Source organism: Accipiter gentilis, unplaced genomic scaffold (assembly GCF_929443795.1).
Source record: "Accipiter gentilis unplaced genomic scaffold, bAccGen1.1, whole genome shotgun sequence".
NCBI classification, from domain to species: domain Eukaryota; kingdom Metazoa; phylum Chordata; class Aves; order Accipitriformes; family Accipitridae; genus Astur; species Astur gentilis.
The window spans coordinates 1-19,615 of NW_026060999.1; the positions used below are offsets into that span (position 1 = coordinate 1).

The following is a 19,615-nucleotide window of genomic DNA, read 5'->3' on the forward strand; positions in this document are numbered from 1 at the left end:
ATTAACTGCCCCCTGGGGGGGGGTATTTACCCTCCTCCCCATTTATAGATTTTTACCCCCCCTTCCCATATACCCACCCCCTCTAGAGATATACCCCCCATTTACCCTCCCCCCAAGTGTTTACCCCCCCCCAGGGGGGTATTTATGCCCCCCCCTGGATATTCCCCCCCCCCCCCGAGGCATTTAACCCCCCCAGGGGCATTTATTCACCCCCCCAGGGGCATTTCTCTCCCCCCCAGGGGCATTTATTCACCCCCCCAGGGGCATTTACCCACCCCCAGAGCACATAAACACTGGGTGGGGGGGTATTTACCCCTATAGGGGAGTATTTACCCCCCCTGGGGGGTATTTACCCCTTCTCCCCCCCCCAGGACTCTTTTACCCCCCCCCCCCCCCCCAGCAGCCTATCCCCCCCCTCCAGGGGCATTTTCCACCCTTCAAAGGGTATTTCTGCCCCCCCTAAGGGGGTATTTATCCCACCGGGGGGTATTTCTGCCCCCCCCGGGGGTATTTGCCCCCCCCCCGGGGGGGTATTTTACCCACCTCGGGGTAGACACCGATGAGGCTCTGGGCTTTGGTGTAAAATTCTTCCTTGAGGGAGATGACGATGGCCTGGAAGTTGGCGGCCGATTGCTCCTTGATGTAGTTGGCCACCTGCGGGTACCCCCAAAATGGGTCAGGGGACCCCCAAAATGGGATGGGGACCCCCAAAATGGGCCAGGGGACCCCCAAAATGGGATGGAAAGGTGCCAAAACCCCACCCTGGGGCACCAAAAATCAACCCATCGAGGGCAAAAGTGGGGCTGGGGGAGGTCGAACACCCCCAAAATGGATGTGGGGAGCCCCCAAATGAACCCAGGGACCCCCAAAATGGGGCAGGGGATCCCCAAAATGGGGTAGGGGACCCCTAAAACACCCCAAGGCTGCAACCTGAGGCTCTAAAAACGGACCCTGGAACCCCAAATTCCCCCTGTTGACCCCCAGAATAGACACCGGGACCCCAAAACTGTACCCAGGGAACCCCAAGCCCCCCCAGTGACCCCCAAAATGGACACAGGCACCTCAAAACAGCACCCAGGGACCCCCAACTCCCCCCAATGACCCCCAAAATGGACCCAAGGGCTCCAAACCCCCCCAGTGACCCCAAAAATGGAGCTGAGAACCCCAAAATGGGGCGTGGAGACTAAAAACAGACCCAGGGTCCCCAAAACACCCCCAGAGGCCCCAAAAATGGACCCAGAGAACCCAAAACCACCTCTGTGAACCCCAAAACCACCCCCCCAAACCCCATGAGACCCCCCCAAAACCCACTGAACCCTCAAAGACTGGGCAGCTGGAAAGAGCCGCCCCCCCCAAATCCCCCCTGACCCCCCCCAGGGGCACCTCAAAACTGCCCCGTCCCCTGTGACCTGCCCCCACAAACTCCTTGGGGGGGGGGTGTCCCCCCTCCAAACCCCCTTCTGGGACCCCCCCAAAGTCCCAGGGCCCCCCAACCCCCTGGGAGCCCCCCCCAAAATCCCTGAGATCCCCCAAAATCCCAGAGTGGGGTCCCCAAAATACCAGATACGCTCCCTAAAATCCCTGAGGGCCCCTCCAAAATCCTAGGAGAACCCTCCAAAATCCCTGGGGGTCCCCCAAAATCCCTGGGGGGGGTCCCCCAAAATCCCAGGGAGGGAGTGGGGGGGGGGGGGGTGTGCCCAAAACCTCACCTTCCCGATGTTGGTGTTGTCCAGCGCCGCGTCGATCTCATCCAGCACGAAAAACGGGGCTGGTTTATAGCTGAGAGGGGTGGATACAAAAAATGGGGGCGAGACCCCCAACAAGGGGTTCGGGGGGGGATGCCAGGAAAGGGGGGGACCCCAGAAAAGTGTGGGGGGGGACCCCACCTGTGGATGGCGAAGAGGAGAGCGAGGGCGGCCACCGTCTTCTCGCCCCCCGAGAGATTGTCCATGGGGCGGAATCGTTTGCCGGGGGCCACGCAGTTGTAGTTGATGCCGTCCAAGTAGGGCTCCTCGGGGTTTTCGGGGCCCAGGAAGGCCTGGGGGGGGGACGGGGACAAATGGGGGGGGGTACGTGGGGGACAACGGGGACGTTGGGGACATGGGGACGGTCCTACGGGGTCCCCCCCTCATCCTGCGGGGATGGGACACGGACTTTCCCCCTGTGGAAATAGGGGGTGCGAGGGGCTGGGGGGGGGGGTGGTGCTGGGGGTGAGTGTGCAAGGCTGGGGTGAGCGTGCAAGGCTGGGGGGGCAATATAAGGCCCCGTGCAAAGTTTGGGGTGATGGTGTGAGGCTGGGGTGGCTGCAAGAGGAACCGCAGGAGGCTGGGGGTGAGCGTGCAAGGCTCCGTGCAAGGCCAGAGGTGAGCGTGCAAGGCTGGGGTGGCCATATAAGGCCCCGTGCAAGGCTAGGGGTGAGCGTGCAAGGCCCTGCGCAAGACTAAGAAGGATGGCGTGAGGCTGGGGTGGCTGTATAGTGTCCCGTGCAAGGCTGGGGATGAGCGTGCAAGGCCCCGTGCAAGGCTGAGGGTGATGGTGTGAGGCTGGGGTGGCTGCAAGAGGAACCGCAGGAGGCTGGGGGTGAGCGTGCAAGGGTGGGGTGGCCATATAGTGTCCCGTGCAAGGCTGGGGGTGAGCGTGCAAGACCTGGTGCGAGACCAAGGGTGACCACGCAAGGCTGGGGTGGCCGTGCAAAGTCTTGTACAAGGCTCAGAGTGAGCGTGCAAGGCCATGTGAAACCCTGTGCAAGGTCAGGGACGATCGTGCAAGGTCAGGGACGATCGTGCAAGACCTGCTGCGAGACCAGGGACGACCACGCAAGGCCACGACAACCGCCCAGGTCCGAGAGGAGCGGCCGTGCAAGACCCCGGCGTGAGATCGGGACGAGCGTGCGAGACCTCGTGCGAGGCCGGCGTCGCTCGTGCGAGGTACCTGGGCGCTGCTGTTGCGGGAAAGGGCCTTGTAGATCTCGTCGATGTTGGTGGCGACGGACTCGAAGCAGGCGTTGAAGCGGTCGAAGCGTTCCTTCTTCATCTGCTCGAAGGCTTGCTTCGCCTTCTTCGCCCGCTTGCGCGCCGCCGCGAACTCTGCGGGGGGGGGGGGGGACACGGACACAAAGATGGGGGGGGGGTCAGGGGACTTCCCTGGGGACACCCAGGAGATGTTGGGGACATCCCCCTGCCCGGCATCCCCGTGATACGTCTGGTGCCGCTCCCTTAAAATAGAGTTTGGGTCACGTCGTCCCGTGTCTGTGTCACCCGTGTCACCGTCCCACATCTCCCTGGTGGCCTCGTATCCCCCCCCCCACCTCCATGTCACCACGTTCTCCCTGGTGTCCCCACGTCACTGGTGTCCCCACGTCCCTCCTGTGTCTCCCCACATCCCTGGTGTCCGCGTGTTCCCATGTCTTCCTGGTGTCCCCACGTCCCTGTGTCTTCTAGGGGTCCCCACGTCCCCCTGTTTTCCCAGTGTCCCTACCTCTCCGGTGTCCCCATGTCCCTGTGCCTTCTTGGGGTCCCCATCCCCCTGGTGTCCCCATGTCCTTACGTCGCCCCGGTGTCCCTACATCTCTGGTGTCCCCCTGTCCTCCCCCCGCAATGTCCCTGTGTCTTCCCGGTATCCCCATGTCTTCCTGGTGTCCCTACGTCTTTCTGTTGTCCCCGTGTCCCCCTGTTTTCCTGCTGTCCCCATGTCTCTGCGTCTTCCCGGTGTCCCTGTGTCTCTGGCATCCACATGTCCCCATGTCCTCCTGTTTTCCCGGTGTCCCTGTATCCTTACGCCTTCCTGGTGTCCCCATGTCTCCCCAATGTCCCCACATCCCTGCGTTTTCCCAGTGTCCCTACATCTCTGACATCCGCGCATCCACATCCCCACGTCCTCCTGGTGTCCCCACATCCTCGCGTCTTCCTGCCATCCCTGCGTCTTCCCGGCGTCCCCGCATCCCTACATCTTCCTGCTATCCCTACGTCTCTGACGTCCCCACGTCCTCGTGTCTTCCCGGTGTCCCCTCGTCCCCGTGTCTTCCCGCTGCCCCTGCCGCATCCCCACCGTCCGAGGTCTCCTGGAACTTATCCCGGACGCTCTCCAGCTTTTCCATGGCTTTCATGTTGGGGGCGGCGATGCGCTGCAGGACGCTCTGCTGCTCCGTCAGGCGCTGCTGGAGCTGGTTCATCTCCTGCCGGATCTCCTCCTCCGCCTGCGCATCCTGGGGGGGCGGGGCCTCGTGTCAGGGGGAGGGGCGTGGGAGGGTGTGGCCTCGAAGAGGGCGGGGCCTCGAAGAGGGCGGGGGAACCCCAGGGTGGTGGCTCAGCTGGGTTGGCCCTTACGGGTATCTTAGGGAAAAGGGGCGTGGCCTCGGGGCAAGGGGGTGTGGTCGTGGGTGGGGTGTGGCCTCAGGTGAGGGGTGTGGCCTCGTGTGCTGGGGGTGGAGCTAGCGACAGGCCACACCCCCAGGGAGAGCTGCCTTGTGGGCAGTAAGGTCAGTGGGAAAGGTGGAAGGGGGGGGCGGGGCTTGATATGCTAATGAAAGGGGTGGGGGCTTGGGGAAGGGGTGGGGTTTAGTATGGGGCAGGGCCACTGGTTTATGGGGGTGGGGTGGTGGGAGGGGCCTTGGAAATGAGTGGGAGGAGTGTGGGGAAAGGGGTGGAGCTTTAAGGAGTGGGAGGGGGCCTGGAACAGGGGGAGGAGCCTGAAGGGAGTGGGAGGAGTCTGAAGGGAGTGGGAGGGGCCCCAGGGGAAGTGGGAGGGGCCCCAGGGGAAGTGGGAGGGGCCCCAGGGGAAGTGGGAGGGGCCCCAGGGGAAGTGGGAGGGGCCCCAGGGGAAGTGGGAGGGGCCCCAGGGGAAGTGGGAGGGGCCCCAGGGGAAGTGGGAGGGGCCCCAGGGGAAGTGGGAGGGGCCCCAGGGGAAGTGGGAGGGGGCCTGGAACAGTGGGAGGAGTCTAAAGGGACTGGGAGGGACCCTGGGGAGTGGGAGGGGCCCCAGGGGAGTGGGAGGGGCCCCAGGGGAGTGGGAGGGGCCCCAGGGGAGTGGGAGGGGCCCCAGGGGAGTGGGAGGGGCCCCAGGGGAGTGGGAGGGGCCAGCATTAAAGGGCCAGCACACCTTGAGCTCCTCGGGCAGGTCGCTGTAGTCGATCTCGATCAGGGCCTCCCGGGCGTAGAGGCTGGACGTGCGCTGGGAGCTGCTCACCGGCTCCTCCCCAGCCGGGCCGCCCTGGGATGGGGGGGGACAAGGGGGGGGGTCAGGGTGGTCCCCAAGCCCCCCGTGTCCCGTCCCCAGCCCCCCCCCCGCCCTCCTCCCGGTCCCCACCTCCTCCTGGCTGATATCGTCCATGGTGCCCTTGGAGAGGGGCAGCTTGATGTCCTGCATCTTGCAGGCCTGCAGCAGGTTGTGGCGGTCGCTGCGCTTCTGCTCCAGCTTCGTCTCGATGGCCGTCACCTCCTTCTGCAGGTGCGTCATCTCCCTGGGGGGTGGGTGGAGGGAGGGAGGGAGGGAGGCAGGCCCGGCTGGCCACGCCCACAAGCCCCGCCCACAGAGCCCAAGCCCCGCCCGTGCACCCCTAGACGCACCCACAGCCCCTTTAGATCCCTCTGCACCCCTTAGCCCCTCCCATGCCCATTAACCCCACCCACAAGCCCCCTTAGCCCCTCCCATGCCCCATTAGCCACACCCACAAGCCCCTTAACCCCTCCCATGCTGCCTTAGCGCCACCCATAGGCCCCCTAGCCCCTCCCATGGCCCATTAGCTCCTCCCATGTGCCCCCTAGCTCCACCCACAAGACTAGCCCTGCCCACATGCGCCACAGCTCCTCCCATCCACCCTAAGGCCACACCCTAGCCCCACCCACCAGCCTAGTAGCCCCACCCACATCCTTAAAGCCCTGCCTATCACCTGCCACTCATGCCAGCCCCACTAATCACATAACAAGCCCAGCCCACAACTTGGCCCTGCCCCCCATGGCTGTGGCTCCACCCCCAGGGCTGTGGCTCCACAGCCCTGCCCACATGCGCCACAGCTCCTCCCATCCACCCTAAGGCCACACCCTAGCCCCACCCACCAGCCTAGTAGCCCCACCCACATCCTTAAAGCCCTGCCTACCACCTGCCACTCATGCCAGCCCCACCAATCACATAACAAGCCCAGCCCACAACTTGGCCCTGCCCCCCAGGGCTGTGGCTCCACCCCCAGGGCTGTGGCTCCACCCCTCCTTGCAAGCTCCACCCCCAGGGCTGTGGCTCCACCCCAAAGGACTGTGGCTCCACCCCTCCTTGTAAGCGCCACCTCTCCTTGCAAGCTCTACCCCAAGGGGCTGTGGCTCCACCCCTCCTTGCAAGCTCCACCCCCAGGGCTGTGGCTCCACCCCTCCTTGCAAGCTCCACCTCCAGGGCTGTAGCTCCACCCCTCCTTGCAAGCTCCACCCCAAAGGACTGTGACTCCACCCCTCCTTGCAAGCTCCACCCCTCCTTGCAAGCTCCACCTCCAGGGCTGTGGCTCCACCCCTCATTGCAAGCTCCACCCCAAAGGACTGCGACTCCACCCCTCCTTGCAAGCTCCACCCCTCCTTGCAAGCTCCACCCCTCCTTGCAAGCTCCACCTCCAGGGCTGTGGCTCCACCCCTCCTTGCAAGCTCCACCCCAAAGGACTGCTACTCCACCCCTCCTTGCAAGCTCCACCCCTCCTTGCAAGCTCCACCCCTCCTTGCAAGCTCCACCTCCAGGGCTGTGGCTCCACCCCTCCTTGCAAGCTCCACCCCCAGGGCTGTGGCTCCACCCCTCCTTGCAAGCTCCACCCCCAGGGCTGTGGCTCCACCCCTTCCAACCACCCCCCCCACCTAACTCCCTGCCCGTACCCCCTCCCCCTTAGGCCCCACCCCCGGCCCCACCCCTCCCTTTAGCCCCGCCCTCACTTGTTGGCCCCACCCAGCTTCTTGCGGATCTCGTCCATCTCGTGGTTCTTGTCGTTGACCTCCGACTTCTTGGCCAAGTGCTGGTTCTTCAGGTCCTGCAGCTGCGCCATCGTCTCGTCGATGATCTTCATGTGCCGCTGCTCCTCCTGCCGACACCGCCCCGTCAGGGCAAGCCACGCCCCCCGAACCCCGCCTGACCACACCCCCCCCAAACCCCAATCCGGACCTTTTTCAGCTTCTCGATCTCGGCCTCGTCCTTCCGCACGCCCTGCTCCCACATCAGCACCTTCTCCTGGTCCTCCCGCAGCTGGTTGCGTTCGAAATCCAGCTGGATGCCCAGGCGCGTCTTCTGATTCTCGAATTCCAGCCTAAGGGGTGATGGGGGGGGTCCCCAACATCATGGGGGGGCGGGGGGGAAAGTCCCGATAGGGGAGGTGAAGCCCCCATGGCGGGGGATGACCACCCCCCAAGGGCTGCCTGGGGGAATAGGTTCTGCCCCATGGAGTTGAGGGGGTGCCCAAGGGGCACAACAACCACCCCATGGTCTCAGGGGGTGTCTGGGGGGGACAGCGGCTGCCCCACAGGCTGCCCCATGGCCTCAGGGGGTGCCCCATGGTGTTTGGGGGGACCCCAGGGGGACAGTGGCTGCCCCATGGCCTCAGGGGGTGCCCCATGGTGTTTGGGGGCACCCCAGGGGGACAGTGGCTGCCCCACAAGCTGCCGTGGGGGGGCCAAGCTCTGCCCCATAGCCTCAGGGGCTGCCCCACGGTGGTGGGGGGGCTGCCAAGGGACCCAGGGGCTGCCCCACAGGGTCCCCTGGGGGTCTGGGTGTGCCCCCCCCCCCCAGGTTTGGGGTCCCCTGGGGGTCTTGGTGTGCCCCCCCAGTGGGTTTTGGGGGTCCCCTTACCTCTTCTTAGCGATCTCATTCTGTCTCTTGACCTTCTCCTCCTCGAACTCGCGGATGTTCCTGACCCCGATTTCACGGCAAAACTCCTCAAACACCTCATCCTCCACCTTGGGGAGGGGGGGGTCAATGTCAGCCCTACAGGGGCTCCCCCAAACCCCTGGCCCCCACCTTGTGCCCCACAAGTGTCCCCCAAAAAACTCCAGCACCCACCTGGTTCATCTTCTCCTTCAGGTCCTTCATCTCCCGCTCCCGGCCCTGGATGATCCTTTTAATATCATTAATGCGAGGCCCAAAATTGGCCAATTCACTCTCCAGTTTCGATTTCTCCTGCGGGGGGGTAGAAATGGGGGTCAGAGAATGCCAAGGACCCCCACCTGCACCCCAAAATCCCCCCTTTGGAGCCATACAGACTCAGTAACACCCATGGGAAAAGCATATGCCCTCTGTAAAACCCCTGAAACAGCCACTTCAGAGCTTTTAACAGCTAAAAGCACCCCCATAATGCGCCCCAAAAGGGTGTAATTCCCCCCAAAATGCCCCCTCTGGGGTGGGCATGTGAGCAGTACCTGGAGATTGAGGGCGAGGTGACGGGTTTTCGTCTGCTCCAGGTCACTCTGCGAATATTTGAGTCGCATCTGGAGACCGTGGGCTTGGGACTGGACTTGGCGTAGTTCGGCTTCCTTCCGCTTTGCCTTCATCTGCTCCTATGGGGGGGGATAACGGGGGGAAAAAGGGGGTGAGGGGGGGGAATTCACCTGCCTGGGGGATCCCCCGACGCACAACGGCCAGGGAAGAGGAGCTGTGCTTAGTTTTGGGATCTGTAACTTGCTGGTTTTGGGGTTCAGCCTGGTCCCTGGGACAGGGAGCCCCAAAACGTTGGAGGTGATGAAAAAGTAGTAGCTTTGGAAAGGGGCGGGGGGAGAAGAAAAAAAGAAGTTTTGGGGTCTGTGTGGTGCGTGGAAAAAGGGCAAAGAGCCGGTTTTAGGGTTGAAAGGAGCCTCAGGAGGCACAGACGGAGCTTTAGAGTCTGATGGAAGGAATTTGGGGGTTCACGGGGACTTTGGGGATTGCTGAAACCTGAAAAGGGGGTTTTGGGGGGTGGGTGAGACCCCCCGGGAGGGGAGAAGGGGGGTCCGCATGCCCGCCCCCCCCAACCTTGAGCTCCTCTGTCAGCCGTTCCTTCTTTTCCTTCAACTTATCCACCGCCTTCTCGTCCCAGCGCCGGGCTTTGGCCTTCAGATCACTGGCTCCCCCCGAAATCACCCCCGATTTTTGGAAGAGGGTTCCATCCAGCGCCACCGTCTGCGGAGATAACGAAGAAAAGGGGGTGGGGTAAACAGCCCGGATACTTGGGTCCTCGTTAGGTGGGGGAAGGGAAGCGAGGGACCCCCACTTTGTGCCGCTGGTGTCCCCCGAAGGCGATGCGGCGGGCGTCCTCCACGTTGTCGCAGACCAAGGCGTTGCCGCAGGCGTATTGAAGGGCTTTTTTGATGTGGGGGGGTTCGTACCGGATCACGTCGATCACCAGCTTCGCCCCCTTCAGCTCCCGCAGCTTCTCGTCCGTCGGCTTCACCTGCGGCCCGAGGGGGTTCGGTGGCAGCCCCCCAAAATCCCACAAGTCCCAGGGGATTCAATACGGACACCCAAAACCCTGGGGAGGGCTCTGAGCCTGAAGCGGTTAAACGGGGACCCCGAAAACCCCAGGGAAGGCCACAGGTCCCAAGGGGTTAAATGGAGACCCCAAAACCCCCAGGGAGGGCCATGAGTCCCAGTGGGTTTAAACAGAGTCCCCCAAAACCCCAGGGACAGCCACGAGTCCCAGGAGGCTCAACAGGGACCCCCAAAACCCCAGGGATGGCTCTGAGTCCCACAAAGTTACATGGGGTCCCCCAAAACCCCGACACCCCTAGGACGATCCTGAGGCATCAAATGGGCCCCCCCCAAACCCCTGGAAGGAGCCTGAGGGGTTGAAGGGGGCGCCCCCAAACTCCTTGCAGGACCCTGGGGGAGTTAAATGGGCCCCCCCAAACCCCAGGAAACACCCTGAGAAGTTACATGGGTGTCCCCCAAACCCTAAAGACCCTCGTCCCCAAGGGATCCCCGCACCATCCCCACCCTCCAGTGCCTCACGGGGTCCCTGGGGAGCCCCACAACCCCAAAAAGAGGGGTGTCCCCGCACCCCACCTCCAGATAATCGAGGGGGAGGAAGGTTTCGGGTTCTCCCCGCTGCTCCTTGATGTACTGGATACAATCGCGCCCCGTTTTTTCTGAATCGACGATGATGGCGTCCATGTTCTTCCCCAACACCTTGGTCACAGCGATCTGGTATTTCTTCTGCGTGGGTTGGCACAGGTCGATGAGGCGGCCATACTATAGAGGAACCAAAAATTAAAACAAACAAACAAAAAAAAAACCCCAAAAAAAGGGGTGAACGGTGAGCTGAGGGGTTGGGGAATGGGCAGAGCGGGGTTCGGGGCGGGGCGTGTCGGACTCACCACGGAGCCGGGATAGAGGCGTTTGATGCTGTCCATGATTTCGGCTTTACGTTGTTGACGGCTGCTCTCCTGCCGGTCGATGCGAGCGTCCCCGAGTTGTTCCATCACCTGGTTCAGCTCTTTATTGATCTCATCGATGCGACGTTTAGCCAGTTCTACTTCTTCTGTTAATTCTCCTTCCAGGCGTTTCTGCTCTTCCAGAGATTGTCTAGGGAGAGGATTGGAAGGGACGGGGGATTTGACGGGCTGCCCCAGGGCATGGGGATGAGGGGATGGGAACAAGGGACTCCTCGGGGACATGGAGATGGGGGGGTACAGGGACGGGGAACACCTCAGGGGTTGCCCCAGGGGGACGGGGAATGCCTTGAGGGCATGAGGATGAGGGTACAGGGACAGAGATCACCTCGGGGACTGCTCTGGGGGCGTGGGGACACAGGTAGGGGGACAGGGGACATGTCGTGGTCACCCCTGAGAGCTCGGGGACAGGGGCACGGGGATGAGGGACGGCTCAGGAGCAGTCCCGGTGGGGATAGGGATGGGGGTACAGGGACAAGGGACACTTTGGGGGCTGCCCTGGGGGCACAGGGGGATGGGGAACACCTTGGGGACCGCCCCTGGGGCACGGAGACAGGGGTACGGGAACAGGGGACACCTCAGGCACTGCTTTAAGGACACAGAAATGGGGTCACGGGGATGGGGGACACCTCGGTGGCAGCCCCAGGGGCATAAGGACAGGGACATTGGGATGTGGGACCAAGTTGGGGGGCTACCCCAGAGGCACAGGGACGTGGAAACAGGGCCAAGAGCCACCCTGGGGACAGCAGGGACACTTTGGGGACAGGGTCTCACTTGCTGGTGGCGATGTACTCCTCCAGCTTCTCGATGCGCTTCTGGTTCTCCTCGATCTCACGCAGCTTCTGCTTGATCTTGGCCTGGAGACGAGAGGTGAGGGGGGCTGAGGGGGCGGCCGTGGGGGGTCTGGGGGGGTTTGGGGGGTTTCCCCAGGCTCACCTCAGTCTCCACCTTCTTCCTTTCCTCCAAATCCAGCCGATCTTGGTCGGCTTTCTGATCCCGGTTGAACTTCTCCAGCTCTTGGGCCAACGTGGCGGCACGTTTGCTGGCCTCCTCCTTCAGCCGGTGGTATTTTTTCACCTAAGGGGGGGATAACTGAGGTGAGGGGGGGGCACCCAAATTTACACGGGGATGCCGGGACGAGCCCTACCTGGTTCTCTTCCAATGTCAGATCTCGTCCTTGACTCTGGCTCTCCTCTTCCATCCGTTCCTCGAATTCTTGCCGCGCTTTTTCCACCGACAGCATCTCCTTCTCCAGCTCATCCATGTCGCCCTTGCGCTTCTTGTACTGCTTCTGCGCGTTCTGCAGCGATTTCTTGGCCGCTTCCAGCTTCTTAATCTTGTGCGAGGTGTTCTCCTTCGCCTTGATGTACTGCGGACGCTTCTGGTTGAGCTCCGAGTCCTTCTCCCTGCGAAAAATAACATGGTGAGGAGCTGTAGGAGCGCCTCACTGAACCCCTTCCCCGTTTTTGGGATGCCTCACTTGATCTCCTTCTCGATCTGTTGTTGTTCCCTCATCATTTTGCCCAGCTCCTTCTTGCGATCTTTCAGCTCGTCCTCCACCCGATCCATCCTTTTCTTATCTTTATCAATCTCCCGGTTTTTCAAACCCAATTCCTTATTGAGTTTCTCGATCTCCGCTTCGTTGTGATAAAGCTTGAAAAGCTGGAGCTGCACTTGAGCCCGCACCACCTCGTCCTTCAATCGCTGGTAACGATCCGCCTAACGCGAACGAGGGGGAAATACAGCGTCAAAGGGGTGCGATATTGACGGGGGGACCCCCGCAATGTCACCCCCCAAACCTCTTCTTTCTCCTGCTTGGCTTCTTTGCGCTCGGCGGCGATGTTTTTTTTGCGGTGGTAGTTGAATTGAGTGTCCTCCTCCGCTTTCACCATCTCTTTCTTCCGCTTGTCGTATTCCTGCGCCAGCTCGCCCGACCGACTGATCTCCTCGAACAACGCCGTCCGCTCCTTGGGGTTCTTCATGGCGATGGATTCTACGGCGCCCTGAGGAAGAGGGGGTGTCGGGGGGGGGGGGGGAGGCTCCCCAAAACCTCACGGCGGGGTCTGAGTTTTCCCCTCTGTGGAGGGGGAATGAGGGAGACGACTCTGCAAATCCTCACGGGGCTCCTCCATAGCCAGGGAAGGGGGTGGTAGGGCATGGACCCCCCCCAACACGCCCAAATCCTCACAGGGGTCTGGGCCCTCCCTCTATTGAGGGGAATGGGGGACACCCCCCCAAATTCTCACAGGGGTTTGGGCTGCCAGATGGGGAACAGGGTCTGGGAGCCCTATGTGGTTGGGGGTGGCAGGGTGAGGATGATCCCCCCGCCCCAAATCTCATGGCAGTCTGAGCCCCCCCAAAAAAAGTGGGGAACAGCCCCTCGCAGCACCCTCAGCACTATCTACCCTGGCAAGGGGCCCCTCTAAATCCCTGCCCTCCACTCTGAGCCCACATATAGCCCCCCCCAAAACCACATTTACCCCCCCAGACCCCCCATACCACCCCAAACCCACACATACCCCCCAAAACACCCCCTGAACCCCCACATATCCCCCCAAAACAACCCTTGAACCCCCACATATCCCCCCAAAACAACCCCTGAACACCCACATAGCCCCCCAAACCCCCCCAAACTCACACATACCCCCCCAACCCTCCCCAAAGCCCCTTGAACCCACCCATCCTGCCCCCAAACCCCCCTGAACCCACACATAGCTCCCCCAAAACCCCCTCTAAAGCGCCCTGAACCCACACACACCCCTAAAACCCACCCCAAACCCACATCTACCCCCCCAAAAACCTCCACTTCGTGTGTCCCCCCTCCAAACCTGGAAGACGAGGAAATTCCTGGCTTTGATGAGGATCCCCAACTTCTCCAGCTCCTCGCTGTATTCGCTGAGCTGCACCACCCGGTTGTTGATCTTATACTCGGATGAGCTGCCTACGCCGGGGAATTTCGGGGCGTCAGAGAATCACCCCCAAAGCGTGTGCTGCCTCCCCCCCCCCCCTTTTAAAACCACGCGTCCCCTCCTCGTACCCACGATGACGCGGGCGAAGGTGCGATCTTCGGCGCCTTCCTCGGAGTAGACCATGCTAACGAAGGCGCGGCTGGCGGCGGGTTTTCCCACCGGAGCTCCGTGGATCAGATCCCGCAGGGTTTTGACCCGCAGGTTGCTCGTTTTCTCCCCCAGGACGAAGCTGATGGCGTCCATCAGGTTGGATTTGCCTGCGGGGAGGGAGAACGCAACACGGACGCACGATGTTAAAAGAAGGGGGTCTGGGGGGGACCCCAAGGTTTTGGGGGGGATCCCAGGGCTTGGGGGGGACGGGACAGAGGGGAATGTTGGAAGGAATGGGGGAGACCCCCTCTGGATTAGGGTGGGGGGAGGAAGGGTGGGGACCCCAAGGCTTGAGGGGGGACCCCAAGGAATAGGGGGGAGTTAGGGGGGGAGGCTGGAGGAAGGGGAAATGGGGGAGAAACCCTCTGGATTAGGGTGGGAGGAGGAAGGGGAGGACCCCAAGGTGTGAGGGGGGGACCCCAGGGTTTTTTGGGGGGGGGGGGGGTGAGGGAGGACCCCAAGGAATGGGGGTGGTGAGAAAGTGAGGCTGGAGGAAGGGGAAATGGGGGAGAAACCCTGGATTAGGGTGGGAAAAGGAAAAGGGGCGACCCCAAGGCTTGGGGGGGGGGGTCGGGGGGACCCCAGGGAATGGGGGGGGGGGGGGGGGGTGTTATGGGATGGGGGGAATCCTAGGGAATTCTGGGATCCCCCCCCCGCAGTGCATCATAGGAAAGGACCCTGAGGGCCCCCCCGGGACAGCGGCGGGGCCTGACACCCCCCCCCCCCCCCCCCCGCCCCGGGTCTCACCGGAGCCGTTAGGGCCGATGATGGCGGTGAAGCGGCGGAAAGGCCCGATGATCTGGCGGCCCTTGTAGGATTTAAAGTTCTCGATCTCGATGAGCTTGAGGAAACCCATGGCGGCGGCGGCGGCGGCGGCGGCGGCGGGGGGGGGGGGGGTGCGGGGGGGGGGTGGGGAACCGGAGAGAACGGGCCCGCTACGGCGGCCGGGAGGGCGGGAAAAGCGGCCGCTACGGCAGCCGCGAAGGGACACGGCGCCTGGCCCTCGCTGATAGGCTCCGTCCGCCGTCACTCTTCCCCTTCTCCCCGCCCCCTCGCTGTTCAGAGGCCAGCTGTTTGCCTGAGGGAGTCCGCGGCGCCGCGCCTCGCCGAGAGGTTCTCTCCGCCGTCACTCATCCTCTTCGCTCCGCCCCTCCGGCTTCCTATAGGCCAGTGATTTGCATGCGGGGCTCCGCCCACCGCTCTTGGGGCGTCATTTGCATGGAGCGTACCAAGGTGGGAGGAAGGGGGGGGGGGAGGGAGGGAATGGGCCGTCCCGTCGCCGTGGGAACGGGGGGACGCCGTAAGGGGTCAAAGGGCGCCCCAAAACTGGGGAGTTTTCAGCAAAAATCTGGTTTATTGGTGATTGTTTTTGCACAGAGAAGCGGGGAGTGACCCCCCCCCCTTGTCCCATCCCCTTTACCCTCCCTCTGGCCTCCCCCCCCCCCCCCCAGCCCTTGCACGAGACTTCGCACGAGGCCTCGCACGAGGGCCAGCCGCGTGCCACTCGTGCAAGCCCCGCCCCTCGTGCAAATCTCCCCTCCCCCGTCACAACACGAGCGCCCCGATCCTCGCTCACCCCCCCCCCCCCGTCGCACCATGAACTCTCGACCCTCTCGCGAACCCACCCGTGCGCCCCTCGTGCGAGCCCCCTCCCCGTCGCACGAGGACCTCTCGGCCCTCGTGCGAGCCCCCTCCCCGTCGCACCACGACCTCTCCACCCTCGTGCAAACCCCTCCACGCATCCTCGTGCCTGTCCCCCGTCGCACCACGAGCTCTCCACCCTCGTGCAAACCCCCCTCCTCCCCGTGCGTCCCCGTGCGAGCCCCCCGCAATTAGGGCCGGGGGGCCGGGGGCCGTCGGCAGGGGCACAGGATGCGGCCGATGGCGCGGGAGAGGCTGGTGCTGAAGGCGGCGTAGATCCAGGGGTTGGTGCAGCTCGTCAGGCTGGCCAGCAGCATCAGGATGGTGAAGGCCGGACCTGGGGGGACGGGGGACGGGGGACGGGGGACGGGGGACGGGACACGGACACGACATGGTGGCGCTCGGTGGCACTTTGGGGTCGTCTTTGTCCCCAGGTCCCCGGCCGTAGGTCCTCAGCGCTGTGTCTCCAGCCCCCCATCGCCGGGTCTCCAACCCCATGTCCCCCGGGTCCCCACGTGTCCCCATGTCCCCATCCCCAGGTCCCCAAACTTATCCCCATGTCCCCAACCCCAAGTGCCCACCCTCATCCCTGTGTCCCCATCCCCTCATCCCGGTGTCCCCATCCCCATGTCCCCAACCCCATGTCCCCATGTCCCCATCCCCATGTCCCCATATCCCAAACCCCAAATCCCTACCCTCATCCCGGTGTCCCCATCCCCATGTCCCCAACCCCATGTCCCCATGTCCCCATCCCCATGTCCCCATATCCCAAACCCCAAATCCCTACCCTCATCCCGGTGTCCCCATCCCAATGTCCCCAACCCCATGTCCCCAACCCCATGTCCCCATCCCCATGTCCCTGTGTCCCCACATCCCCATCTCCACGTCCCCATCTCCACCCCTGTGTCCCCATTCCACTGTCCCCAAACCCATGTCCCCATGTCCCCACGTCCCCATCTCCACCCCCATGTCCCCATCCCACTGTCCCCAACCCCAAGTCCCCATGTCCCCATCTCCAGCCCCAAGTCCCCGCATCCCCATCCCTGTGTCCCCACGTCCCCAACCCCAGGTCCCCAGCCCCAGCCCCAAGTCCCCACCCTCATCCCTGTGTCCCCGTGTCCCCCCATCCCCATCTCCACCCCTGTGTCCCCATCCCACTGTCCCCAAACCTACGTCCCCACGTCCCCATCTTCACCCCCATGTCCCCGCATCCCCATCCCGGTGTCCCCGTGTCCCCATGTCCCCAACCCCAAGTCCCCATGTCCCCATCTCCAGCCCCAAGTCCCCACATCCCCATCCCTGTGTCCCCATCCCCATGTCCCATATCCCCAAACCCACGTCCCCACGTCCCCATCTCCAGCCCCATGTCCCCGCACCCCCATCCCGGTGTCCCCGTGTCCCCGTGTCCCCATGTCCCCATCTCCACGTCCCCATCTCCACCCCCCTGTCCCCACCCCGGTGTCCCCATCCCCACGTCCCCACGTCCCCATCTCCACCCCCATGTCCCCGCATCCCCATCCCGGTGTCCCCGTGTCCCCATGTCCCCAACCCCAAGTCCCCATGTCCTCATCTCCAGCCCCAAGTCCCCACATCCCCATCCCCATGTCCCCAACCCCATGTCCCATATCCCCAAACCCACGTCCCCACGTCCCCATCTCCAGCCCCATGTCCCCGCATCCCCATCCCGGTGTCCCCATGTCCCCATGTCCCCATCTCCCCATGTCCCCATCTCCATGTCCCCATCTCCACCCCCATGTCCCCATCCCAGTATCCCCATCCCCACATCCCCACGTCCCCATCTCCACCCCCATGTCCCCGCATCCCCATCCCGGTGTCCCCGTGTCCCCATGTCCCCATCTCCACGTCCCCATCTCCAGCCCCATGTCCCCGCATCCCCATCCCAGTGTCCCCGTGTCCCCATGTCCCCATGTCCCCATCTCCACGTCCCCATCTCCACCCCCCTGTCCCCATCCCGGTGTCCCCGTGTCCCCATGTCCCCATCTCCACGTCCCCATCTCCACCCCCCTGTCCCCATCCCGGTGTCCCCGTGTCCCCGTGTCCCCATGTCCCCATCTCCACGTCCCCATCTCCACCCCCCTGTCCCCATCCCGGTGTCCCCGTGTCCCCATGTCCCCATGTCCCCATCTCCACGTCCCCATCTCCACCCCCCTGTCCCCACCCCGGTGTCCCCAACCCCACGTCCCCACGTCCCCACCTCCCCACCTCCGCGTCCCCATCTCCCCACACGTGTCCCCGTCCCCCCCCTCACCTTCCACTGGCGCCCGGGGGTCCCAAACCGCCCACAGCTGGGCGCAGAAGAAGGGGGCCCAACACCCCACGTAGACCCCCAGGACCACCATGGCCATCCGGTGACTCTTGGCCCTCGCCCGGCCCAACCCGCCCCGGTGGCCCCTCCGTCCCAAAGCTCGCGTCACCGCCACCTGTAACCCCCCCAATAACGCCGCCGGGGCCACCAACACCGCCAAAGCCACCCAGGTGACGTAGGCGCGGGCGCCCCACGGTTGGATGAAGGTGGCCCAACAGTCCTTCTCGCCGGCCCCCACTTCTCGTTGCCCAAAAATCCCCACTTGGGGCAACCCGAAAAGCAAAGCCAAGGTCCAAGCGGTGGCCAAGGGGTCCCAACGTCCCCGCACCCGAGCCGCGGCGGAGCGGGTCCACCCCGCGGCGGAGCGAGCCCACCCCGTGGTAGCCCGTGCCCACCCCATGGTAGCCCGAGCCCACCCCGCGGTGGCCCGTGCCCACCCGACGGTGGCTTGAGACCACCCTGTGGTGGCCTGTTCCCGACCCGTGGTGGCCCAAGCCCACCTGACGGTGGCCCACGACACCCCCGTGGTGGCCCAAGACCACCCCACGATGGCTTGAGCCCCCCTCGTGGTGGCTTGAGCCTCTGCCGTGGTGGCCCGGGACAAGGACCTCGTGGGCGTCTGGGGGGAGGAGGGGGGTGATGGGGACATCAGGGGGACACGGGGGGCTGGGGACATGGAGGGGACATGGGGGGTGGGGGACGTTGGGGCGACATGGAGGGTTGGGGACATCAGGGGGACACGGGTGGCTGGGGACATGGAGGTGGCATGGGAGATGGGGGTGGCGCAGGGGGTTGGGGACACTGGGGTGTCATGGAGGGTTGGGGACATCGGGGTGTCATGGGGGGCTGGGGACATCGGGGTGCCATTGGGGCTTGGTGGCACTGGGGTGACATGGGGGGTTGGGGACATCGGGGTGCCATGGAGGGTTGGGGACCCTGGGGTGACACAGAGGGTTGGGGACATCGGGGTGTCATGGGGGGCTGGAGACATCGGGGTGCCATTGGGGCTTGGTGGCACTGGGGTGACATGGAGGGTTGGGGTGCCATGGAGGGTTGGGGACACTGGGGTGCCATGGGGGGCTGGGGGGCAGAGGGGTGACATTGCGGTGACAATGTCCCTGCTGTCCCTTTGTCCCCAGCACCCCGCGGGTTCCCACGTGCCGTCCCAAGTGTCCCGGCGTCCCTGCGCCTCGTTCCCGGTGTCCCCGTGTCCCCAGCCCCAACACCCGGTGAGTCCCCAAGTGTCATCCCCAGTGTCCCCAGTGTCCCCACGTCCCCGTCCCCAGCACCCGATGGGTCCCCAAGTCCCCCCCTTGGTGTCCCCAGTCTCCCCAGTAGCGTCCCCAGCATCCCCGTGTCCCTGTCCCCAGCACCTGACGGGTCCCCAAGTCCCAGTCTTGGTGTCCCCAGTCTCCCCAGTAGCGCCCCCAGTGTCTCCAGTGTCCCCCCGTCCCCAGCACCCAATGTGTCCCCAAGTCCCCCCCTTGGTGTCCCCAGTGTCCCCAGTCTCCCCAGTGTCCCCACGTCCCTGTCCCCAGCACCCAATGGGTCCCCAAGTCCCACTCTTGGTGTCCCCACGTCCCCGCGCCCCCTCCCCAGTATCCCCAGTAGCATCCCCAGCGTCCCCCCGTCCCTGTCCCCAGCACCCAGTGGATCCCCAAGTCCCACTCTTGGTGTCCCCAGTAGCGTCCCCAGTGTCCCCAGTATCGCCCCGTCCCCAGCACCCAACGGGTCCCCAAGTCCCACTCTTGGTGTCCCCAGTAGCGTCCCCAGTACCGCCCCGTCCCCAGCACCCAACGGGTCCCCGGGTCCCACTCTTGGTGTCCCCAGTAGCGTCCCCAGTGTCCCCAGTATCGCCCCGTCCCCAGCACCCGACGGGTCCCCGGGTCCCCCCCTTGGTGTCCCCAGTCTCCCCAGTGTCCCCAGCGTCCCCCCGTCCCCGTCCCCAGCACCCGACGGGTCCCCAAATCCCCCCCTTGGTGTCCCCAGTCTCCCCAGTATCGCCCCGTCCCCAGCACCCGACGGGTCCCCGAGCCCCCCCCCCTTGTTGCCCCCAGCAGCGTGCCCCCGCCGCGGCCCCCGCCGTCGCCCCCGCGCGCCCCCGTCCCCCCGTGCCCCCCAGCGGTGCCCCCCCGTGCCCCCCCAGCGGT

The 19,615-nt window shown here is 64.3% G+C and overlaps 2 protein-coding genes across 2 annotated transcripts; one reads left to right on the forward strand and one right to left on the reverse strand.

Moving 5' to 3' along the window:
* Positions 1-480: 480 nt before the first annotated feature.
* SMC1A (structural maintenance of chromosomes 1A) lies at positions 481-14,400 on the reverse strand (the record flags this gene model as incomplete). Its single annotated transcript, XM_049797595.1, has 24 exons — positions 14,246-14,400; positions 13,417-13,605; positions 13,208-13,320; positions 12,179-12,382; positions 11,860-12,098; positions 11,527-11,785; positions 11,316-11,456; positions 11,154-11,236; positions 10,305-10,512; positions 9,994-10,179; positions 9,203-9,382; positions 8,965-9,111; positions 8,376-8,513; positions 8,020-8,136; positions 7,810-7,916; positions 7,129-7,270; positions 6,903-7,048; positions 5,305-5,458; positions 5,098-5,208; positions 4,048-4,204; positions 2,932-3,086; positions 1,887-2,038; positions 1,710-1,779; positions 481-654 (listed from the first exon to the last, which is right to left on the reverse strand). Coding segments are annotated over exons 1-24 (3,681 nt in total), but the record flags the coding sequence as incomplete, so codon positions are not given.
* A 1,130-nt stretch (positions 14,401-15,530) lies between these two features.
* On the forward strand, positions 15,531-17,072 carry LOC126037279 (uncharacterized; the record flags this gene model as incomplete). The annotated part of the gene is made up of 3 exons (XM_049797597.1): positions 15,531-15,583; positions 15,679-15,772; positions 17,025-17,072. Coding segments are annotated over exons 1-3 (195 nt in total), but the record flags the coding sequence as incomplete, so codon positions are not given.
* Between the last annotated feature and the right edge of the window lie 2,543 nt (positions 17,073-19,615).